Here is a 24,246-nt window from a genome sequence, read left to right on the forward strand (position 1 = left end):
TCTCAGCTTTAATATTTTAATCCCTCTGCCTCTCTAATAATGCCTCACAAAATAATCACGAAAAGATTATTGCATGCTTGTAGAGCGCATGAAAGATGATGTAACATGTATTGGGTTCATGTCATGGCATGCCCACTGATCCTGGAAATCGACTCCTGGTCAGTAAGCTCTTGTAACGAAAATAGTGATCGAGATCAAAATTTAAAAATCTAAGGAAAAGAAGAAGGAAATTTTTTTTTTTTTGATTTGTGAATGGTTATAAAGTTTGGTCAAAACTCACTCTCCTACAAAAATGGAATTGTCACCATTTCTTTTTTCTGTCTCCATTCTTCTTCAATAAAAGCATCTCCTATTCTGTCTCCAATGGATGTCCTCTGAGTTCCATGCTTTTCTCTACAATTGCTTCCCTAAAGCCACTTGTTTTCGGGGAAAACTATTATTAGGACTCCATCGATTCCTACTAGTCCCCCGGAAATTAAAAAGCATATGTTTACGACTTCGAGGATAGAAGTAAGATCAACAGAAGAACTTGCATCATTCCTACAAGCAGATGGGTTTGTCAGGAACTTCAAAGTCCAAGATCGTGACAGGAGAGGCCGGTTATGTCCTTGAAGATGTCCCTCACCTCTCTGATTACATTCCCGATCTCCCGGTACGCTTTTATCTTCCCCTGTCATCCTTTCTCAAGGACCGAATAATAATATATCTGTCGTTAATTGTCTGTGGATGATCACCCCCGACTTGCTTGCACTTCTGCATGAACACCAAAGGCATTGTTATTCGGTTAAACGGATGCAAGCCCCTTTCTTCTGAATGGAGTTTTCATTAATTTCTTCTTTTCTGTGTCCGAACAGACTTATCCGAATCCATTAAAAACCAACCCGGCATATTCAGTCGTGAAGTAAGTGGAAGTTTTTTCTTCCATTAACTAGAAAATTTTCAATTCCGCGCTTCATTTTGTTCCTTGTAAATACATTACTTAGACAAGAATTTATCCACTGATGTCAGTTTTTTTTTTTTTTTCCTGTTTTGGGTTGGTCAGGCAGTATTTTGTCCATGATGATGACACTGTTGCTTTAAAGGTTAGTCCCCAGATTCCTATTCAGATAACATTTGAAAGTCTTGGAAATGCAACCTTCCAGTAGACAAAAGAGCCGAGGTATGTACGTCATGAGTCGAACCTTATGCGGTCTTGGGAACATGCTATGGGGTAAATCCCGACAATTGTTTGTTAGGTATACAGTGTATCATCAAATGTAGTTGGAGGTTACATATGATTAATATTGGATGATTGAATTTCTAACTACTGATTTTGTAGATTATTGCTCACAAAAGCAGTCCTAGAGGTTTACATTTCCGACGTGCCGGGCCACGACAGAAGGTATTATTTATCATGCAAGACACTTTACTCTTTCTATGAAAACACACAAGAACACGAATTCCTCGATACCCAACAGCTGACCAAAGTAGTTCTGAAGAGCCTATGCAGATGCAAGATCAGACATTTGAAAGCTGAATTCAGCACTGTTTGGTTTTCGGAGTCGCGGTTTAAAATTTTAACTTCAATTTTAACTCAATACACTACACAACGAAACATACTTTTCCAAAGTCAAACTGATGGGCCCCATATATTATTCAATATACAATTTCATATACTACCCATACACTACACAACAAAACTGGTGGGATTCATAGGCTCTACATTTTTTTTTGTCTTTTTTCATAATCAAAATCAAAATTACAAATTCAAAACTTTAACTCTGAAATCAAACGCACTGTTCGTGTTTGAGTGCCTATTCTGCTAACATGTAAGGTGTCACTACCTGCATAGTTTTCGAGAACGGGCCCAAATTTCCTGTTCCCACAAGCTTGTGGAGCATGCACGGGCTGTTAATTAGCTCTGCAAGGAGAATGTCATGGAAATGAAAAAAAGAGTAGGACAGGGAAAGGAAGAGGTAGTTCTAGGTATGTTCAATGTTGATGATGTGTGCTGATGAGTGGTTGTTATCTTAGGTTTATTTTGATCCGGATGACGTCCATGCCTGTATCGTGACTTGCGGTGGGCTCTGCCCGGGACTCAACACTGTGATCAGGGAAATTGTCTGTGGCTTGGAACATATGTACGGAGTCAAAAAGGTTCTCGGAATAGAAGTGAGTTCTCCCTTCTTTAATCTTCATTCGGTCAAATGTTCTCTCTTTTCACCGTCCCGACCTTCACAGTACTCTTTGTTAAACATGCAATCCCAAGATGTCTTCCTACATTCGTACTAAGCGTCGCAAAACCTGCAGGGTGGCTACAAGGGCTTTTATTCTCGGAACACTGTTCCGTTGTCTCCTAAGGTAGTAAATGATATTCATAAACGGGGTGGAACTATCCTCGGGACATCACGTGGTGGCCATGATACAGCAAAGATAGTTGACAGCATTCAGGATCGCGGAATCAATCAGGCACGTTGAATAGTCAGTATATACGGAACTATCAAGATCTCTATCTGTCTCTTCAATACAGAAGTTGACCCGATCTCGCATTGCAGGTTTATATAATTGGAGGAGACGGAACTCAGAAAGGGGCTTCTTTCATATTCGAGGTAACGATCGAGGATATATGTAAAGTGAACCTCTAGCAAGTTTGTATCTCTTGTTTTCCGTATTTTGGAACGAGAAATGATTCCACCTTAAAAACATATCCAATATAATAACAAATTTGATGCGTTGGTTGGATGTGACAGGAAATTAAGAAACGGGGCCTCAAAGTAGCTGTGGCTGGGATTCCCAAAACGATCGATAATGACATTTCGGTAAATTCCGTGGCTCGCTTGAATCCTTGAGTTATCGTCAGGATTTACAGGAACACTGCACGTGTAAAACTTTTTGGCTGAAACAGGTCATCGACAAGTCCTTTGGTTTTGACACTGCTGTCGAGGAGGCTCAACGCGCAATCAATGCTGCTCATGTCGAAGCCGAGAGCGGTGAGAACGGCATCGGTGTTGTGAAAGTGATGGGCAGATACAGTGGTATGTATATGCTTCCGATTCTGGTAATTTATATACAGCACCAGAAAGGGCCGAGGAGCACTTGCCTCGAATTTTCCTAGATCCATCAGTGTCCATAGCACCATTATCAAAAGTTTTAACTAACTTTATGCAGGATTCATTGCAATGTATGCCACCCTTGCAAGCCGTGACGTGGACTGCTGCCTAATCCCCGAATCGCCGTTTTACCTTGAAGGCCACGGTGGACTCTTCGAGTTCATAGAGAAGCGGCTCAAAGAGAATGGGCACATGGTGATTGTGATAGCTGAAGGAGCAGGGCAGGAACTCCTTGTCGAGAGTCGGCATGGCACAGAAAATAAAGATGCTTCCGGAAACAAACTTCTCCGAGATATCGGCCTTTGGTTATCCCAGAAGATCAAGGTCAAGATTTCATTTATTTCATCCAACCAAGATCCTTATCCGACTTAACAAATTACTCAGTTTCGACAAACATTATTTGTTTACTTATTTCCGGTGCAGGATCATTTCACGAAGCGCAAAATGTTGATAAACCTCAAATACATAGGTCAGTGTAGTAAGTGACTGAGTCATAATTTCACTTCTCTCTGTCAGTAGCGAATATTTATTCCATGACATGAATGTCGATAGATCCTACATACATGATTCGAGCTGTCCCGAGCAATGCCTCCGACAATGTTTACTGCACCCTCCTTGCTCAGAGTGCCATTCACGGAGCAATGGCAGGCTATACAGGTTTCACCGTCGGGCTCGTCAATGGAAGGCATTCCTACATACCATTCCATGTAAGTTAATCCTATGTACTTGACAACACAAACAATTTGTCTGTCAAACTTTGCGAGTTATGCTTGTTATCTTGGGATGCAGAGAATTACGGAGAAACAGAACAAGGTTGTGATCACGGACAGGATGTGGGCTAGGCTCCTGTCTTCGACCAATCAACCAAGCTTTCTGAGTGCGAAAGATGTGGTGGAGGACAAGAAGGAAGAGGAAGCATCATCACAGTTGTTAAGCAATGGAGATTCTGCAAACAACTTGGTGAAGAAGGAGATTGTTTATGAGTGACTTGAGATTATTCAAATTCGCGAAATGTAGTATCACGAAAATCATATATGTTCCTTCTCATGTCCTCTTTACACTGTTGGCAGTATCGGGTGTATAGGTCTCAACCAATACGCATCTTCATAACAAAGTCATGTAAATTTTGATATAGTCTACTACAATTCTCGGCAAACAACTTAGTACTGTCACTCGATCTTTAACCAATTCGTCTCTGCTATCGTTGTATTCATCCTAAAATTGAGACTTTCTTCCTTTGCAACAACATAAGAAGGCTGAGCCATCAGATCATTCATTTTAAGCTACAAAACTGACGGATCATTTCACATGGCGGAATAACATGGGAATGAACTGAATGAACGCTAACATTATATCCTGGATTCCAACTATTGATATGGGCTGCAATACAATGCATTTTTTCATTACTCTCAGAGGAAAAGTCTTTTTCTTTCCTGTGGTATTAATTCCTTGGGCAGTGCCTGTACAGAAAGATTGTTCATGCTTGTACTCGGAAATACTATGAACACTAGAAATGCAGTTTTCTTTTTTTTTTCATCGATAAAAGGATCGCTCGAAACACATATTTATGGAGTTCCATAAGGGCCTACTCGAACGCACCAATGCATGAGAGTCAAAAGGGCGGGTTTCTGCTCTCCCAGGTGCATAACGACCAGTAAGTCTAGCCTTCCTGCTCAGAATAGATTAAAAGATTTTGTTATACACTCTAACCCAAGTACTGATCTGATCATTGATAAACTCGACCTGCAAATTAAATCCAAAGACGGGTCGAAGATGCCGTGGTACATAAATGCAAGGGTGGAAGTAAGATAATGTAATAATTGTAAGGCGGAGGAAGATATGAATAGATCTGAAGAAATGAAGACGTGCCTACTCAATTTCGACGAATTTCAGGGAGAAGACATTCTTAGTGGCAGGGTCATCCCATTGCAACCCATCCCACCACTCCTTTTTCCCCTGAATTTCCTTCAAGCTATTTCCCACGCTTTCTTGGTCGAATGGGAGTTTCTTCAGACTTGGGCATTCGTAGATCGATACCATCTTCAGTGAAGGGAAGGGCAGCTTTCTGCGGCCGATGCTTTCGAGCTTGTCGAGATTGATCAAATAAAGAGTAGCGAGACGTAAGAATGTTTGCCTCGAGTTGTGGTCTTTATCCTCTTCAGTGTCATTGACAATCAGTTCTTGCATGGAGGGGCACTCATGAATGTAGAGGTGCATAAGATTAGGAGCATAGCAGACGATGGAAGTGACATCTTTCAAGCGATTACAGAATGCAATAGTCACCGAGCAAAGGCTACGGAAACAGCTTTCATTCCGTAACTTTGAGTAGTAATATTCGTGAGGAATATGTTGATCATCAGGACGACCCTCCTCTTCATCCATGTCTATGACTTTAATCTCTTCCAATTCATTGCAGTAGCAAATATAGAGATCACTTAGATGCTCCATCCTCTTTGCTTTCAAAGATGAGATCGTAACCGAGGTCATATCCAGGCATTCCACTACAATTAGAGATCTTAACCGGGTCTGCAACTTGGAGCTTCTTAGTAATCTCCGGACACTTTCTGCGAATCGGAAAGAGAGAGATACTTCACTTACCTCTTTCTTGAGTTCTAGCTCGTCAATCACGCTGAGTTGTTGCTCCTGTGTGAGAACACCGGAGTTATGCATCCACCGGAAAACTCTTAAAGAATGGAGATTAGATATCACTTCCTTTGGAACACATTCGCAGTCTACACCAATAAGCAGGACCCTCAACTTTTTCAGGTTCTTCAACTGAATAGGGAGCTTGACTATGGGAGTTCCCCCAAGGTTAAGATACCGCAAATTGGACAACTGGCCAATGTCCTCAGGTAACTCAGCTAACAATTTATTGTATGATAGATCCAAGATTCTCAGAGAAGGCATAGAAGAAAAGAATCCATTCGGCAGTATCTGCATTTGCGTACCCCGTAGTATCAACGTGCGAAGATTGGAGCATGATAGACTTGTAGGAAACCATTCCATGGATCGATAGTCCCTCCAGAGAGACACTGTTTCTACATCCTTCCACCTTTCACTCCTCCCATCCGATTCTATAGCATGAAAGTTCTCGTTTACTACAACTTTATTCTTCTTGACACCATGTTCAGAGTCTATCCACAAGGCCATATCTCGGACTACCTCATGCATCTTTACATTGGTTACTAGGCCGAATGGCTCCACCACTACTATGGACTCCAGCAAACAAGCTCGTGTTAGACTTCCAATGATGCTCTCTCCATAATCGCGTGCTTTATGGATATCATGATCATATTCATCTAGGAAGCCCTCCGCAATCCAAAGAAGAATAAGATCATCTTTCCTAATTCCATAGTCCTCAGGAAACATAGTACAATACAGAAAACACCTCTTCAGGGTTTCGTCAGGTAAACTCTCGTAGCTAAACTCTAGAGGAACAAAAACATCATTTTTCATACCTGAAAAGGTTGCTGGATGATGTCGTAGAACCTCCACCGCATGCTTCCACTCGTGAGGATTCTTCTTGCTGGCCATTGCTCGCCCTACTGTAATGAGAGCGAGAGGCAAACATTTGCACTCTCCAGCCAATTTCTCGGCGAGCTCCGGTATATCAGGATGAGCATCCCAGGTCTCCTTGCTCACCTTCTCCTGGAACAGTTCAAGGGCCTTATCAGTTGGCAAGCACTGCACTTTTATGCTCCTATCAGCTTGCATAAAGCCACAGACTTCCTCGGATCGAGTTGTAAATATTATTTTGAATCTGTTCTGATGGCTAGTTGAAGGAATACCGATGCTTACGAGATCAATCCTCTCCCAGATGTCATCCAGAAATAGAATAAACTTCATTCTTTTCAAGACACTAAATATTTTAGGAGCTCTATCTTCTTTGTTGCTGCTCTCCAACTCGGATTCAGGGAGCCCCAGTTTTCTCCATACGTCCTTCTGAATTTTTTCTGCATTAGCTTGCTTCGACACGACGATCCACAAGACGGCATCATAATCTTGGCTAGAGTGAGCGAGCTCATTATGTATCTTGGTAAGGAGGGTGGTCTTCCCTACGCCTCCCATCCCAAACATCCCTATACTTCGCACACTCCCATCCTCAACGCATATCCAAGCCTCCTCGAATGTAGACTCGAAGCCCACAACTTTGTCCATAGGCCTTTCCTCAACCCGAGCACTGACGGGCCTGTAAGCTATCTGATTAAAGTGACTCTTGACTAGTAGATCTCTGAGGACACTCTGCTTCTTCACGACCACCTTCCCAAGCTTGTAGCATGACCGGCAATTCTTCGTGCACAAACCCCCAAAGCACTTCTTCTGCTTCTCTTGCTCCCCTCTCTCTAAGATCCGAGGAACTTCCTTCTTGATAACTTCTACCTTTTCCAACCAGCGATCTACTTCGCTCGTTCGCTTCAGTCCTTGTTGTTCAGCCTGCTCAACTTCCCTTCTCCGGTCTTCGAGCTTGCAAGTGAGTTCATCCATTGTGCTTCCCAGATTCTCGAGATTCTCCTCGAGATCCTGAACATACGACCTGCACTTCGCCGTGCAGTCCCATGACCTGATCATAATATCGAGGATCAGACTCGCCCAATCCATGGATCGAGATCAAACCATGGAAAGACTAATTCTAGGAAGTCAACTTGAAGGTTATAAAATATGAGGATCACTATGTAGCGATCCAAAGTTAGATATTTGTCCATCGACTTCATCATCTAAAAAAAAAGCAGCTGTGGTCCATGACGTTTGCAGAACATGACAAACTACTATGTTGACATCTGTCGGTTCCACAAAAATCATATAGAGCATTTGGAATGAAACCTATCTAGGACGTAAGTAGCTCAAAATCCTGCCTACGTAGGAATCGGACTAATACCGAATGTCCTATCTTTCGGCCGATCTTGTTTCTTCGGTGCAAAAAACCTGCGTAAATACCGATCGGAGTAGGCTCAGAATTCCAGAAGTAACAGATACTGTCCATTGAAGGTTGTTGATTGGTCTGAGCCGTTGTCTCATTCATATAAAGAGAATGAATGGGTGGATTGTCAAGTCGAAACCGAAGAAAGCTTAGCCATTAGATCGGATTACATTGCAATGAAATGGAATACTACAGAATTACAATATCGCAAAATACGGACCGTGAGTGACTGTCAGAATATGTATCAGAAAACATCAACAACTTCGCACGTAATGTAGAGTCCAAGGTCAAACTTAGATCAGCCATGGAATTTGCATCCTGCATCCCTTTGCTTCTTCTCCGTCCCACATGTGCTCTCTGTCTCCCAGAATTTCTCTGTCCACTTTCCACTAAAAAAAATGGAGATCTCTGTTTTGGTCTGAAATTTCATCAATCTGCCTCTGAGAATGGGGATCAGATTCATAATGATGGTGAACAAGCAGGGACAGACCCGTCTGGCCCAGTACTACGATCACTACCTTAGCCTCGAAGAAAGGCGCGTCCTTGAGAGCGAAATCGTCCGAAAATGTCTCGCCCGCACCGAGCAGCAGGTCTCCCTCTCCGAACCCACCTCTGATCGCACATTCTCAATCAGAATATGGGCATTGCGTATTTACCATGGCAATGGAACGATGTGAAATTGTAGTTGCAGCTGGCTTGATCTCAGCCAATGCTGGCCGACTCCATCAGGGCAGCCTGGGACTCAACCGAGGCCCTCAGTGACGGCGGTGGCCCTGCCACATTCTTATTCTTTTTAGAGTTCTTACTTTAATGTTCTAGCCCATTTTTTTCATGCTATCAGTGTTCATTCGTCGAGCATCGGAACTACAAGATCGTGTACCGGCGGTATGCCTCTTTGTTTTTCTTGGTCGGGGTCGATACTGATGAGGTGAGCCACCTATCCATTTTATTGTTTTTGAATCTCCTCAAACATCACGCCACTTCCATCTTTCTCATGTAATAACATGACAGTTCTTGCATCCCACTGCTGCAGAACGAGCTCGCAATCTTGGAATTCATACATCTGCTGGTTGAAACCATGGACCGGTATTTCGACAACGTGGTAGGTGATCCCAAACACCCGTAAGCCGTAAGATTGATATACAAATACAACCGTTCGTAATTGGTTAAGTCGGATTTTTTTGTCAACAGTGTGAGCTGGATATAATGTTCCACTTGGAGAAGGCAAACTTCATCATTGATGAGATGGTCATGAATGGTTGCATTGTTGAGACCAACAAGTCCGTTATTCTGTCCCCACTTCATCTCCTCGACAGTACAACCTGAAAGACACAACACTTATATTTCCCTTTCGACAACACTCGATTTGAATATTCTCAAGATCTTCCTTGGCCATTTTCTTATTTTCTTTCCCCATATTACTCTATTTTCTTATGTTATTTTTTTAAAAAAATTTTATATGTTATTCTTTTAAAGTTCAGAAACATTACATTAGCACTAGAATGGCATATTATGGAAGATATACTCCACTGTAATTTCCATCTTCATATTCAAAAATTACGACGACACACTTCATGCATTGCGTCAAGTGTATATTACACAACATTATGCGAATGACAACTTGGTTAAGTTGCCTAGACATCTTAGGTTCGAGCGTCTCCCCCAAGCCTCCACAGTTTCTACCAAAGTACGAGTTCTCGTGCTGGTTCTGCATGGACCTGGTTCTCGAAATAATCGTGCTACTGAGCTCTTATTGTTCTCACCAATCATGCACATAAAATAGTGTGCCCAAGATAATGAGATAACTCGAGAAATCTCGCAACTCTGACACCATTTCCATAAATACTTAGGTTGCGTTTGGTTTCATAGTAGGATTTTAAAATCAGATTTTAATTTTCAAAAAAAGTGATATAAATGAAACCCACCCTTTGACTTTGTATGAATTATGTTATTTTGTTGTGAAAAAAAATAGTATAAATGGAACCCACTCTTTAACTTTGTATCAATTATTTTGTTTTGTAGTGGATAGAGTTAAGTTAGAATTGTGATTTTAAAATTACACCCTAAAACCAAACAGGGCCTTAACTGCTCAGTCCATAACAGCAAACTGTGTGTTACACTGGAAACCAACTGCCAAAACTATGGCTTCCCAATCTATGTTAGAGCTTATCTCTTCTCTTCTTTCCCCAGTTTAGAGTCAACAATCAATGTTACAGGCTCTACATGATTGCAAATAAACAGACATCTCATATTTTACAGGCACATCAGAGACCCCAAACCCGAATATCGGGAAAGGCCTTAGTAGAAATGAGGCATCTAAAACAGCCTCTTGGTGGGGAGATCCCAGCGCAGATCAGGTCTAAAAGAGATTCCTTAGACTGGCTCAAATGCCTCTTTATCCCATAACCATCCATACGGTATGCCTTTCTCGATCAGTGAAAGGAATCTTTTTCGGATCGGGTCTAAGTTAGAACCTTTCCCCCAGTCATTACCTATGAGGCAGTTGAATACAAATAGCTCATCAAGACTGCCAGAACACTTCGGCCTCGTTGCTGTACAAGGAGTGATCCTGAATCTCCTGATTCGCCACATGCCTGTCAATAAGACGAGCTTGGATGATCTTGCACAGAACCAGCCCCGAAGGCAGCATCCACCATTCACTCTCATCCCTGCAAAAACGATAACTCTCCCTTCAGATTTTAATCAGTAGGGAATAAGCTAAGGCTCAAGTAGCGTAAATGCACAATTCAGAATCTGCCTCTAGCTTTATATATGACTGAAAAGGATAATCCAGGAATGAGATAAACAGAGACATGCCAAAATTCAGAATCTTAATCTAGTTATATATATGACTCGAAAAGGATAGCCTGGGAATGAGATAGAGAGACTTACATGCTAAAATTCCACGACTGAAAGTTCGGATGCTTTTTACCCGCATGGGTCTCGTAATGAAGAAAACCACAAATGAAAGCAACAAACTGTCATAGATGTGAAGAGGCAGCATGCTTTTAGTGTAAGGTTAAACATGACAGAAAAAGAATATAGAACCGAGTCATATTACACCCAAAAAAATGGCGCTAATCAAGTTAACAGTCAAGACTTCCTCTGACACCCCAATTACACTCTGAACTTTAACATCCAGTTTTGAGCAACTTGAAAGAGGACGGATGGAATTGTCGAATAAAAACGAGTTCCATTTGGTGTCCCAAGTATGTCTTTCCTTCATATAGAAAACAGCACTCTAAAGTTTTCTTTTGGGTGAATTCAACGTTTTTGTTTTTCTTTTTTAAATATAAGTACAGTATTCAAAGTATTCTTATAGGAAATTGCTCTAACAAGGAATAACTGAGTATAAAAGCTATCCACTTGTAATTTCCAAAAATTCAAACTTAAATTATATGTCCATTAAAATCAACACCTGCATATAGTAATTGGTGAAAGAGGACTTACAACATTGATCAATGACGTTATGTTCCACAGAGCATATACACGAGCTAGCCCTGCTGACCGCCTTGGCCCATGGCTAAATAGGGCACTAATTCCCGCTGGGAAAGTAAACAGAATTGCCAGAGGAAGTATAGAAAGAACCAATAGAAAGTCGAGCAGCGAAGAAGAGTAGAGTTGCAGTAAAGTTAGCAAGACTAGGCTGAAATCCCCGAGCAGCAGTATCGAGATAACTAATCCCACAAGGTCCTGCATTCACAAGAAGCAGTCCAAGATTTCAGGGAAACAATCTTATAGGCAAACCCTCACGGATCAAGACATAACCTGATTTTCCAATTAACATATTCATGCTGCCTAATTAGTAAGATTTAGTTTTGATAAGACCTCGATGTTCATTGGACTTCATAAACTGAATAAAGACCCCATTGTCCAGTTCTCTCTGATTTCTTCGTCCGCTTTCTATCTGATTTCCCGTTCCTTTCTATGGTTATTAGCTGTTGTATTCTACATCAACTTTACTTACTTGATGACCAAGAGGCTTGGTATTATAAAGTAGAAAGGACATGGGGTAGCAAATCGCGTTCTTCTCTTTCAGTGTCCTCAAGCTCTTTGCGTGGAGAATTCCACCATACATTTTCTTGTGGAAAATCAGATGGCCTTCAGCTCTCCTGTGATCCAACAGACCTTCCCTAAAAGTTCCACGCAATCTGCAAAGCCAGAGAAAATTAATTAGAAACCTATGCTCTACAAGGCTATGTCCACTTCTGGGCAGGGGATATACTTAATCTGGTTTCTTGAATAAAAAATGCATCTTAGATTTTTTCCCATCTCCTCCTTCCTTTTTGAAATTAAAGATAAATTTTCATCATTTCAATAAACATCTTATCATTCCAGATTTCATTATTTTCAAAGAACATCTATCTTTCCAAATGTAGCCACAGTCATCCCCTTATCTTTTGTTTTTAAGAAAAACTAGGATTGTTTTCTTACCCAGATTGTTGCTTGGGTGGTGATGGTTCATCGTGACTGTCAATTGGCGATGGATGATTTTGATTTTCAACAGCACATGCAATGAGACCGAACTGGCAATATCCCGAAGCCGTGGGCTGAAACCAAGCAAGGTCAACATGGATGCCATACGAATCCAAAGTTGGGTTTGCATGGGTTTCCAACCAGCTAACAATCCTGCCTAGTGTAGCCTTTAGCTGCCCAGAACGGACCAAACGCAATTGCGCATTCAGACCTGCCACCATTCGATACCATACAGTCGGAGGAACAGCCTGAGAAGTGAAGAAACACAGAAATGAAAAATAAGCTTCCATGGACTTGCCTAAGGAGAAGCAAAGTATGGCGTGTACTGATCGAATGATTCAAAGAGCGAAATAAAGCAACTCTGAGTAGGCTCATGAGCGTAACTGGTGTTTCAAAGGTAGAACTGTCTTTGAACTACATTTAGTATCAAGTAATTATTTTAGACGATAGATTATGACCAAAGAACCGGCCGATAAAGGCCTACGAAAGAAGCGATTATGTTGCGTGAAAAGAACTCCATTGAGAATCAAAGCAAATGACAAAACTGTTCGGTTCAATACATAAGTTCATTTCAGAAGAGCAGTCCACAAAACTGACCTGGCTCAGAAGGCTGGTAATAATGTTGTCGTTGTGAAGACAAAAGGGGGCCATGTAACTTCCATCCCCTCCAAACATTAAGCTCATTGGAAATCTCTGATGAAGACGAGGAGGAAGATCCGTCCTCTTCTCATCTCCACCAAGGAAAAAATCCATGTAACCAAGCATTAGATCTGATGTTGCAGCCACCTGAAATTTAATCTGTTTAAGTAATTTGCCTGATTCATCCTGAGTTCACTACAGAAATAAAACCATCCATTTCTTTCACGGAGCCTGAACTACCACAGGATTTTAAGTCCCTTAATTTCTATCATACTCCCAAATACTTTTTTGAAATAATTGTCTAAGTGAATTGACCCATTGAAACCTCAGCTGGACCACTGAAATGGATGTCTGGTCTGGTTTTGATAACTCTGATAAAAAGATTAGCATAAACTCATCACAGGCAAGAACCTTAAGCCCTTCGTAGAGAGCACGCGATCGGCAAGAACGCAAGCATGCATGGTCATATTCTGATCGAACAAATTCTCGAAGCTGCTGTAGTTTCTTTTTCCGACACCGCTGAAGCCAAGACCAGGCTAGTGGATAAGCAATCAGCGAAAAGATCCGGTACACCGACCCTTGCCACCACTGATAAGCTGCTAAGGCATTAATCTCATCCACAAACCTATTGAACGCATCCTCAAACCTGTCATTCAAATCAAATGTCCAAGCGATGCCATTGTTACAACTACTTTGAAAATGCATGTTCTCGAGTGAGTAAACTACCAGACAGAAGAACAGAAAAAGCTTATGTAGGTTCCTCTTTGTGGGAGACAAGAAATAGATGAGACCAAAAAGCTTACACTATTTCCATCACTTGCTCAGGAGGAGAATGCGCTAGATGCCAAGGTTCACTAAATGTATTTGGCCCCATAAAGTACATCCTGTGCACATGAGTCTGAGATTCCTCGATTCTATTTGTCTCCATAACCTGAACCCCAACATCATCAGCATATATATATATATATATATCGGAGAAAAATAAAAACAATTCAAATTTGAAAAGCTCAAGTTTCCACTATCCTTCTGTCCTTGGTGCAAAACAAAATAGGAACGAACCTCGTTGAGTGACTCTAGAAAGGGAAAGGAGTGATCTAAACGAGAACCACGTCGAGGAGGCAGAGAAGGGGATAAGTCATACTCATCCCCACCAATATATTTCATACGTGCAACACTGAGCACTAGTGCTAACAGGACAAGAGCAGTGAGGAGGATAAGACCAAACAGCCACGGTCCACCGAATGTGTAGATCAATTCTTCAAGAGCTGTGTAACACTTGGGCATGTGAAATCTCTCGGAAACACACTTGTACGGGCAAGGATTCTCGGTGACACCCCCTGTTACAATAGGAGGTCCCCATACAAGATATATAAGTCTTGCTCCAAAATAATGCTTCAAGATTTTCTATAGTGACTTATAGGATATGGAAGAATCTACTTTGCTGTTCATACTTCCAATCTTCTAATATGATAATATCATATTAGTCATTTTGAAGACGCAGCGGTGGACCGGGGATTACCTCTGACTGAAATATACACAGCTCGGTGAGGAAGCTCTTGAGGTGGGCACTCATGACAAAGAGCTCTATCTGAACCACTGATGTTCTTGTAAGTGCCAACAGGGCATTCCTGCATGATTTCAGGAATTAAACAGCAGACCCAGTAGTAACAAACTTGCAGTAAGAGTTGCTCACTCTCCGTCTCTCATTTTCCCTCTCTCTCTCTCGCTCTCTCCCCATTTCGCCCATAGTGCTAAAAATTAACTAAAGTGGAGCAGAAAAATGTTACTGAAACATGATCTTGCAGGATGTCTCAAATGTAAGTATATGCCAGAGAAAAATAAAGAGTCCAAGACAAGAATGAAAACTGAATTACACATTAGGAATCCAAAAATGATAATCAGATAACTAAGTTAAGAAACTACCTCACAGAAAGTACCATAAAGTCCTTTGGGGCATGCCTTTCCAGTAACAGTCCCCTTTCCGCCGGAACGACCCTGTCCCTTTCCAAACCCTCCGCTGCAATAACGAATGCGTTCAAATGAAAAAGACATGACTAATATTTCATTAATCAAGACCAATTCATACATAATAAAAAATCTACATAAAGTTGAAAAATTCACAAACCCTGTTTGGATGCTTCCATTTACAGTAGCTAGGGGCAAGTATTCATCACCAGTTGGAATATCAGACCAGTGGAAGTGAACTCTCCCACCACCTCCACCGCCGCCGCCACCAGGACTCCCATGTCCTCCAATGGTGGAGATGACTGAATAATTACTGAGCACCGCTGAGCGCACAAATAGGAGAATCGTCCCACCAGACCCACCTCCAGGTCCCACATTTGAGATATTCCTCCCGCTTCTGATAACCTCTCCGAAACTCTCTCCATCCGCTCTTAGGGAGCCATCAATCGAGAGAGTGGACAATGAGTGCTCTAGAGAACCCATCACTGCTCAAAAGAATAAGGTGCACCAATGCTTAACACCAAGTCTTTTACGGTGAACTGTTATGCAAAAACTATAGTCTCAAAATATTTTCACTGTGAAAGTCTATATATTCTGGAAGTTTTTTTTTGCAAAGAGAACATATTAGTATTGCATTGACAGGCTTCCTCTGACATATGCAACCATGCAGGGAATTTCTACCTAGGCTAGGTCCAAGAAATGGTCTTCACCCAATGAATCACAGTCACTGGTTGCTATAGATCTTGCATTTGCTGTCATGGTACCCTACCCTCAGGTACCATATGTGATTGACCCAATCTTAAACGTCTCTTGAGCTGGTCTACACAATACAGTTCACGTGGACTTTCCAGATTGACAATTCATCTTGCACCTAACATGAATATACTACAAAGTGAAACAAATTTAAGCAACAAAATTCTCACCAATTATACCACCACCAGCAGTTGCGCCTGCAAGACTATCATTCCCACTTCCACTCCCAAGTTCACAAGGCAACTCTGGATTCCCATATGAGAGACCGCCATCGATAAAACTCCCTTTATGATACCCATCTCCGCCTTTACCACCATGCCCGCCACCACCACCCAGACCATTATCAAACATTTTTCCTCTTCCAAATCCACCAGTGCATCCTGCAGCATGTAGATGAACAATCAATTGAAAAACATTAACCCATGCTTCAATGTGACAAGAAGCAATATTTGTAGATGTTATATCAGGTCTGTTGCAAAGATTAATGTAAAAAACACCCAGCGAGGCGACAAGTTGATGGTAACTGGAGACGGTAATGAAGCTTGGTAAAGTAAGTAGATAATATATGAATATAGATGTGAGAAAAAGAAACTGTCACTTTGATTAAGAATGATTAGAACCTGAAGACTGAAATTCTACTCTGATTAAAAAGCACTTTTTTCTCCGTGGACGATGATAACAGTTCAAATGAGTGAAGAACAATGCATACAGGGATGCTATAAAGAGCACCCCGATTCGTAAATAAGCCGAGAGAGAGAGAGAGAGAGAGACAAAAGACAACCAAGTAAAAACGAAAAAAAGGCAAGAGTAAGAAGATAAATTGGATAAAGAAGGGAAAACTCCACGAATAGCAGAAGCCCACAAGATCAAGCTGAACTCTAAAGATGAAAATCAACCTATAATTTAGAAGATAATGTTTTAGTGATACAAATATAGAAGTATAATGCCTACCGAGTCCAGATGCACTAACTGCTCCACTGGAGTGTACAATTACATTTCTGACCCAATGAAAATGCACCACTGATCCAGTCACAGTTCCTTCCACAGTTACATCCTCAACTCGACAGATCTGCAACAAGAAGCAAAAAAAACTCCTGAGAAACTGAAAACAATAACAGAAGCGTGGAAACTGAACACAAATTTCAGCAAAGTGACTCAATAACCTGAAGAGTGAAAGCCAATGAAGAATTGACATTACAATCTTCTGGTGGGTGCATCAGTTCACTGGGGCAATCTTCATGCTCACAGTATAGCTTGGGCGTCCTGCATTTGTACAAAGTCAATAAAATAGCTCATGACTAGAAAATTCACTGGACACGAGTTGAGAATAACAACTAAATCTTACAGGTCGTTATCACTGGCACTTTCCAGGGGCCCCCTCAAGATAGATCCTGGTCCAAGCTAAACAAGTTTCAACAATGATCAGCCACAGGTAGACGCATTGCATAATTAGAAACAAAGAAGGGAGAAGAATGATTCAGTAGCTAATAAGACAGCCCATGTTGGGGCTGACAGAATCAGTTCAAATATCAGCAATTCATATTTCCTTCAGCTTACACTGATGCTGTAAAATAATGAGATGACAAGACGTTGAGCCTCGATGAGATCTCCTGGTCCAGTCAAATTCAAATATCCCTGACCGTGAACTCCTAAATGTGCATTAGAATGTATCATCGATGATCCCTGGCGGTAGAAGAAACAATTATGCATCACTGACAGGAACACAAGAAAATTGGTTTGCATTGGTAATAAAGAAAGAACAGGAGAGTACCCTGAGAACAAGAAGGTTGCTGGCCTCAAGCAGGGATGTGGCCAAAATTGAATCAGACCCGCCGTTTATAAGCATTTTGGAGTTCAACATTAAGTGCATTTTAACTGACATGCGAAGAGCGCCATACACCTGAATAAATCGACAGAGAAGAAATGGTTAACTGTGGTAATTCCATGTAGATGCAAAAGAACCAAAAACATTCCCAAGACTCCAAGCTATTTGCTTAACCACAGAACTGCCAATTCAAAGGGTACTTTCTTTTGTACCAACAACTTAGGTTCTTGGTAGCATGTGAACAGCCACTTGCCAGGTGCGCAGACTTGACTTAATGATTACTTGAATACTACTTAACTTTGTTGGAATGAAGCAAGCTTCTCAGTCAGTCTACCAAAGCCAGGAAAAGATATTTAGAGGCATGTGAGCCTAATCAACCATAATCCATTTTAAATTAGGCAAATTTTTGAGCTCAACTTAGACTATTTCCAAGCTTTACTCAAGGTTCAGGTTAACCATCTAATTATTCGCAAGTCATTGAAGTAAATAGAGTCAAGCTTAAGCTCCCAACCAAATTCGGCCTAAAAATGATAGTCAACCCAATCTTGCGAGTTCAGCTGAGCCTGAAACTACTCGAGGTATGCCAGCACAACTAACTGCAACCTAGCTAGAAGCCAATATAATTTAACAGCATCTTGAGAAGCCTTCAAAGTGTCATCCTTCAAATACCTATTGCTGTGTTTCAAATATCAAGGAGCAATTACAAATTTTGACTCAATTTAGATACATCTATTCCATCTCTCCTTCAAAATGACTTAACTTGGGTAAGCTATACATCACCGACACATTCACCATCTATGAAAGTGCTCATTTCAGTCAGGAAATTAACTGAGTGATAACATTAAGGAAATAGTTGCGATGCCTTGCCTTGATAACAGAGTCGCTCATTAAAAGCTCTTCTGCCATTAACTCGAATTCTGATGAGGGGTAATGGAACAGCCCAAAGCTCAAGAGAGCTCCACCTGACATACGGAGTTGTCCTCGAACCTACAAATAACTGAGAGCATCATATATCACTCTAGAGGGGAAAATTTCTGTACTAGAAGCACTTAAGAGTCAAATGATCCAGCATATGTTTCTCATTGGTTCTGATATTGAATTTGACATAAAGAATGAGAATTGGCACCAGTAAAAGGTCATTAAAATAAATGGATCTTAGAGAAACTTATCAATAAACTGAAGCTACCATAGGTAAAAACCAACAAATGAAATGACAAGAACAATCAATACTACACAAACATTAAAAATTTATAAATATAACCAAGTTGTCTACAATTTGGACATGGGAAATAGCATCACTGACCTGAACACGGCCCCAGTACAGAGGAACGCAAGCCTTGGCATAATTCAGAATATAAACATTGGTCCAAAGTGGCTGTTTAGGGAACTCTAGCAAAAGTGTGTCCGTGTCTGTGGACAAATTGTGATTATCAACAGTAAGACTCCGAGGTACAGCATCATAATATGTTCCTGCAGCTCCTGAATTAGCCGGACAGCCAACGCTCCTCCCTCCTGCAGACAATATGGGGAACACAAGATAGTAATTCAGTTCATTTATACAAGGAACATATCAACTACCATAATTTTTGAAGAACGGAAGTTTTAAGAATACTTTTATCATGTCCTACAAATAAATTATGCCAAGAGAGACAGACTTCAAGTACTACCCCGTAGAAACAATCAACCATAGGATTGCACTTAATACATCAAGAGCAAATAGGTAGATATATTAGAGAAAGCATTGAATTTAATAAACATAGCACTGATGAAACATGGGATATGAAACTCATCAATGAATCTTAAGTTCACCAAAGCACTAATACCTTCAACTTCAACCTCAAATTGTGAAATAAAATCAAACCAAATTATATTTCTAAAGAAGATGAACTTGACAGATAATTCTCCTCTCTTACCATGAGCAAAGTAGACCGTATCATCGTGCCTGCTGAATACATTTACAGAAACTCTTCCACCACCACCTCCAGCGAATCCACTACCTCCAGCAGCACTTATAACACCGATTCCAGTCCTATTTTGAGAGGAATATTCTTTATAAGCGGTGGTACGATATACTCCAATATCACCATTATAAGTGAATAAAGGAACAGAGCAGATCCGAAGTGCAAAGAGAAAACTATTCCATGGACATTCTGCTTGAGACTATTATAGCAAATCCTAGAGCACATTAAATTCCCATAGTAGAACATAATGGCATAACAAATAAACAGCTTAATAAATGGAACCTCCATTACAGTAGGCGAATAACGAAAAAATTACTCTAATTCAGTTTCCAGACAGATCAATCAAAAACAAGAAACTGTCACTTAAAAGTTAGTATCAAGTAGTCAAAGGGAGAAAAAAAGGTAGGAAATTTACATTCTATGGGCCTTGATAAAAATACTCCCACCACTACCTCCACCGCCCTTCAGACCACCATCCCCTCCGTTCGCAAGTAGAGATCCCAAGACCTCAACCTCGCCTGCTGCATCAATCCTAATCCTGCCACCTCCCTCTCCGCCATAGTGTTCCTCCCTGTTCGTGGTCCCTCCCTTACTCCCATAACTATATGGCTCATCAAGAGAAGTCCATGAATACGCATCCCCACCCCACACATCATCGGGCATCCTCTGGTTATCAGTAAGGCAATTAGCCCCACGGCCACCGTGTCCACCCCCCGCGCCTTCAGTCCCACTTGGCGTCCCGCTCGTCTGGGCAGGTGGGTCTCCAGCGAGGGCCGTCACATTGACCAGAGAGCCATCACCAAAGCTAGCGTTGTTAGCCACTATATGAACTGTCCCTGCAATAATGGCTCCATTTTGGCCAAGACTGAAGTTCCCGCTGATGTTCACCAAAATGTAGCAGCCCTTCACTGGACAGCTAAGAGTAACTCCGGGGAGGATAATTAAGTTCCCCAGCCCTTCTACGTAGACGTCGTCATAGAATTCCAAGGTAGCGTTGAGCTCACAGGTAGTGTCGAGAGACCCGATTCCGCCGAGGTCATCCCCGCAGGAGAGGGAGGGCGGGTGGGGCGGGGAGACAGGCGGGGGCGGGGCGGGCGGGGAGTAGTCGCCATGGAAAGCGAAGGTCTCGTAATCGGTGACAGAGAACTCGCCATTCGGATCGGAACAGCAAGTGGGGGTGACGGTGAATGAGAAGAAAGTGGTGAGGAGGATTAGGAAGGCATGTACAGGGCTTAAAGGGAGCTGGGCCATTTCCAGAAGAAGTCTTGAAAGCTCAGAGTCATCACCAAAAAGAAGAAAACCCCCGAAGGGCAGACGACCCTGAAGCTCACCAGCTGAAGAAGAAGATTCAACAAGGGGAAGTCGCAGGGCAGCTCCTGAGATTAGCGTCGGGCTGAGAACTTGAAACGGGTGATTGGTGAGGCGGGGTGGAATTACAATCCGACAGAAGGTGAAGCAAAGATTGAGCTGGGTTTCTCAATTCATTGAATAGTATGCAACCAACGGAGGATTGAGTTCTCAGGGAAAGGTTGCTTCTTGGAATGGAAGAAGATGAATCCGATTACATGGAGGAAAAGACGCAAAAAGGAAAGGAAGGAATGGTGTCATACTCGGACAAACAACATGAACAGATGGAACATGAGGAGGAAGGCGTGCATGGCACGTGTGGCTGTGCGTTGTCACGTCTTTTCACCGAGGCCCGTTACGTTCAACTGCAGGCCCATTTCTCCAGTGATAGCTTCCCGGGCCGGCCCAATTACAAGGCCCGATAGAAATCTTCCCCTCCCATCATTGCTTTTGTCCCGAACCGAACTGACGAGGTGTCCAAACATCCTAGAGCATACGAGCTTCCCAAGCTAATGGAACCAGTCTTTCGACAGGAGCCCACCTATTCTATTATAAGAGTAAAAAGTGGAAGTCCCAACTTTTGATATGATACATATATTTCACTCTTCCGAGTGACAATATGTTGAGATTGAGTTCAACGAACTACTCTGTGATTAGTTCCGTCCCATCGTATCGAGCGTAGTGGAATAATGAAGTTCATCGCTAGTATTTTCATGACCTTTTAGACTAACAATTCTGAGTCTAAACCCCGGGAGCAGTTGGGCCCATTGGATAATAGCAAATGGATTTAGTTGGATAATAGCAAATGGATTTAGTCACATCCACGAAACCCAGAGCTGTCAGGTTGGTTTGGAGCAGCTATAGAACATGGATTAATCAAATTCATACACATTTTACATATATGTGACCTAAAAGGATATTCTTGAAGTATGATTGTTTAGCAGAGGTAGCCCGTAATCGATTTGCGCTTATATGAGGTTAAACCATCTTCTTTTATCAATGGGACATACAGAAGAATAATAGGCCGTTTGGATTCAAGGTTAAAGTTACAAAATTTTAACTTTGATTTTGATTGTGAAAAATGACAATTGAGATTAGATTATAAATTTGACTTAGGAAATATGTGTTTTTGTTGTGTAGTGTGTTGAGTTAAAGTTAAAGTTAAAATTTTTGACTTGGGAAATATGTGTTTTTATTGTGTAGTGTGTTCAGTTAAAATTAAAGTTAAAATTAAAATTAAAAAATTTTAATTTACAATCCAAACAGGCCCTAAAATACTATGTCTAGATCAGATAACTCATGAATTTAGGTAAGTTCAAGCCTTTCTACAATTTACAAAGCTCATGTAATATGGTATTGTTGGCTTTCATTGGCAATATAAACATCAAGGACAATATAGCCAAACTGAAGGCATATCAATCATCAATAAAAACACATCAACTTGTAAACTTTTGAGCAATGTGACGGAGGGAATACGAATGTTTTTTTGTACTCACACAAACTTTTTTAATAATTAATTTTATTATATTTATATATTTTTATCAATCGTCAATAATCATCAATCAATAAAAACATATAACTTGCAGAATTTTGAGCCTTAGGACGAGTATGAACTTTTTTGTTTTCTTAGACGATTTAAAATTAAAAATAAATAAATTATTTAATTCTTAGAAAAAGAAAACGAAATGTTCAGTCCTATGACCTTTAATGCCTTCAATTCCCTCATCACCTTTCTCATCAAAAAAAAAAAAAGAATAATAGTGCGTGATAGATTTGAGACGAGACTCAAAGTTCGTGATTTTTTTAATGATTATTAATAATATGTTATTCTTCTTGTCATATTTTATATAAAATTTGCAAGTATTTTTTTTAAAAAAATTGTTGAATATTACAAAAAAGAAAAACTTTCATTAGTAAATTAGTGAGATAAAAGATAGAGAATATAAAGCCCATAGTGAAATGAAAAAGTAGTGTTGTACATCGTGGCAAAGCATGGACAACAATATACTAGCGTGTTATATTTTTATTCGGCTCCTTCTACCACTTCGTTCTTTTCTTAGGTTGATATGAGAGATAATATGTTCACTTGTATTATGTTGAAACAAATCTATTCTTAAATATATAGAATATCGGATAATCTCCCACAAATAGTTATGTACTACCACTCTATATGGGTATTGTCATCGTGGGATTCGATAATCTCCAAAGAAATCATTTGATGTAACCGATATCCGATAGAAAGTTTAAGCTTCACTAAGGCTATCGGATAAAAAGGAACACGACTGATATGGAATAATCTCTCTTTGAACCCAAAAAGTGTGCATTTGTACTTTTTGGCAAGTTGGATTGGATTAATAGGACTAGCAAAAGTTGGGTCGGGAAACGGGAGGATTCACTAACCCATATAGCCTAGGGCTTAGATAAAGCTAGCTAATTGCCCCCACTTTAATTATTATGCATTCAGCCTTAAAAAAGAAGGAAACGTTCGGTAGAGATTCAAGTGATGACGCTGGGAAACAGAATTATGGCACACATGGGCTTTGTTCCAACCCCACAAAGTGGTCTATGGGTCCATTTACTTGTTATATCAGAACTACTGACTTTTGTTTGTTTTTTTGTTTTTGTTTTTTATCTTCTGCCCTGGCCAGGCCAGTCACTTGAAGTTGATCGGGCAAGTGGATGTGCCCTTTGTGTCCCTATTCGAAAAATTGAAAAAAAGAATGTAATGTAATGACACATGTTTTTATCTCAAATTAATAAATCTCAATTGAATTATTATCAGTTAAATTTTCATGCCTTATTATTTTCTCTTACTTTATTAAGTTCATGTGCCTCCCTCTTTTTTTAATTTTGGAACCAAAAAAAAGGACAATTTAATGATCACCCACTCATGAAAATTGTGTAATTTATTCAGCACTTTTGGTACTAGTCATGTGCCATCGATTATTAGGAAAGACAGATAATTAATTAAACTTTCATGAGCAATAAGCATGCATCAAAACTTATATTAGCTTGTTGATTAATTAAAGAGATTTTGTATAATTGGCGCACCAATAAATGGATGATATTGGTGGGCATATATGCACTTCCAATTGGAACAATTGGCTTATCTTTATCCTTCATGCTTTGTATATGTTTGGATAATCATTGCTTCGTCCCGGTGGAAGTCCCAAATCATATTACAAACCTATATAAACCATATTCACGATATATGTATAATTTTTTTTTGGGAAATGCGGACTTATTATCTTATCTAATCTTATACTATTAATT

At 40.7% G+C, this 24,246-nt stretch overlaps 4 protein-coding genes across 6 annotated transcripts; 2 read left to right on the plus strand and 2 right to left on the minus strand.

Moving 5' to 3' along the window:
• The first annotated feature begins 299 nt into the window (after window positions 1-299).
• On the plus strand, window positions 300-4,245 carry LOC116201158 (ATP-dependent 6-phosphofructokinase 3-like). 2 transcript variants are annotated; one of them, XM_031532288.1, is made up of 13 exons: window positions 300-652; window positions 855-901; window positions 1,043-1,082; window positions 1,319-1,381; window positions 2,014-2,151; window positions 2,290-2,448; window positions 2,535-2,588; window positions 2,730-2,798; window positions 2,885-3,014; window positions 3,148-3,413; window positions 3,513-3,558; window positions 3,642-3,796; window positions 3,879-4,245. In XM_031532288.1, the coding sequence occupies exons 1-13, from the start codon at window positions 551-553 to the stop codon at window positions 4,074-4,076; spliced, it is 1,467 nt and encodes a 488-aa protein (XP_031388148.1). In that variant the 5' UTR covers window positions 300-550; the 3' UTR covers window positions 4,077-4,245. The 2 variants fall into 2 exon arrangements, with proteins under 2 accessions (XP_031388148.1, XP_031388149.1); XM_031532289.1 differs by lacking the exons at window positions 300-652; window positions 855-901; window positions 1,043-1,082 and adding an exon at window positions 1,141-1,159.
• A 214-nt stretch (window positions 4,246-4,459) lies between these two features.
• LOC116201157 (probable disease resistance protein At1g61300) lies at window positions 4,460-7,772 on the minus strand. Of its 2 annotated transcripts, XM_031532287.1 has the most exons (3): window positions 6,888-7,772; window positions 4,959-6,737; window positions 4,460-4,758 (listed from the first exon to the last, which is right to left on the minus strand). In XM_031532287.1, exons 1-2 carry the CDS (start codon window positions 7,686-7,688, stop codon window positions 4,959-4,961), a joined length of 2,580 nt encoding a protein of 859 aa, XP_031388147.1. In that variant the 5' UTR covers window positions 7,689-7,772; the 3' UTR covers window positions 4,460-4,758. The 2 variants fall into 2 exon arrangements, with proteins under 2 accessions (XP_031388147.1, XP_031388146.1); XM_031532286.1 differs by having other exon boundaries at window positions 4,959-7,772.
• Window positions 7,773-8,274: 502 nt separating this feature from the next.
• LOC116201159 (AP-4 complex subunit sigma-like) lies at window positions 8,275-9,684 on the plus strand. Its single transcript, XM_031532290.1, has 4 exons — window positions 8,275-8,597; window positions 8,849-8,935; window positions 9,041-9,109; window positions 9,199-9,684. The coding sequence occupies exons 1-4, from the start codon at window positions 8,454-8,456 to the stop codon at window positions 9,331-9,333; spliced, it is 435 nt and encodes a 144-aa protein (XP_031388150.1). The 5' UTR covers window positions 8,275-8,453; the 3' UTR covers window positions 9,334-9,684.
• A 371-nt stretch (window positions 9,685-10,055) lies between these two features.
• Window positions 10,056-21,225, minus strand: LOC116201156. The gene is made up of 22 exons (XM_031532284.1): window positions 20,042-21,225; window positions 19,579-19,694; window positions 18,969-19,177; window positions 18,533-18,652; window positions 17,612-17,740; window positions 17,398-17,523; window positions 17,186-17,241; window positions 17,004-17,103; window positions 16,792-16,909; window positions 16,011-16,220; window positions 15,248-15,572; window positions 15,046-15,139; window positions 14,642-14,750; window positions 14,182-14,459; window positions 13,926-14,053; window positions 13,534-13,768; window positions 13,081-13,269; window positions 12,442-12,731; window positions 11,975-12,158; window positions 11,458-11,700; window positions 10,900-10,985; window positions 10,056-10,676 (listed from the first exon to the last, which is right to left on the minus strand). The coding sequence occupies exons 1-22, from the start codon at window positions 20,875-20,877 to the stop codon at window positions 10,529-10,531; spliced, it is 4,329 nt and encodes a 1,442-aa protein (XP_031388144.1). The 5' UTR covers window positions 20,878-21,225; the 3' UTR covers window positions 10,056-10,528.
• Between the last annotated feature and the right edge of the window lie 3,021 nt (window positions 21,226-24,246).

This window comes from Punica granatum, chromosome 3 (assembly GCF_007655135.1).
Source record: "Punica granatum isolate Tunisia-2019 chromosome 3, ASM765513v2, whole genome shotgun sequence".
NCBI classification, from domain to species: domain Eukaryota; kingdom Viridiplantae; phylum Streptophyta; class Magnoliopsida; order Myrtales; family Lythraceae; genus Punica; species Punica granatum.

Bases quoted from the DNA above. Each gene is read 5' to 3' on its own strand.
- LOC116201158 (XM_031532288.1), top strand. From the start codon at position 551: ATGGGTTTGTCAGGAACTTCAAAGTCCAAGATCGTGACAGGAGAGGCC. The intron at 2,152-2,289 runs GTGAGTTCTCCC...CAAAACCTGCAG, and splicing joins AAAAGGTTCTCGGAATAGAA to GGTGGCTACAAGGGCTTTTA. The intron at 3,559-3,641 runs GTCAGTGTAGTA...GAATGTCGATAG, and splicing joins GATAAACCTCAAATACATAG to ATCCTACATACATGATTCGA.
- LOC116201157 (XM_031532286.1), bottom strand. From the start codon at position 7,688: ATGGATTGGGCGAGTCTGATCCTCGATATTATGATCAGGTCATGGGAC.
- LOC116201159 (XM_031532290.1), top strand. From the start codon at position 8,454: ATGGGGATCAGATTCATAATGATGGTGAACAAGCAGGGACAGACCCGT. The intron at 8,598-8,848 runs GTCTCCCTCTCC...TCATGCTATCAG, and splicing joins TCGCCCGCACCGAGCAGCAG to TGTTCATTCGTCGAGCATCG. The intron at 8,936-9,040 runs GTGAGCCACCTA...CCACTGCTGCAG, and splicing joins TCGGGGTCGATACTGATGAG to AACGAGCTCGCAATCTTGGA.
- LOC116201156 (XM_031532284.1), bottom strand. From the start codon at position 20,877: ATGGCCCAGCTCCCTTTAAGCCCTGTACATGCCTTCCTAATCCTCCTC. The intron at 18,653-18,968 runs GTCAGTGATGCT...AGTTATTTGTAG, and splicing joins TGTACTGGGGCCGTGTTCAG to GTTCGAGGACAACTCCGTAT. The intron at 13,769-13,925 runs GTAAGCTTTTTG...TTTGAATGACAG, and splicing joins GAGCAAGTGATGGAAATAGT to GTTTGAGGATGCGTTCAATA.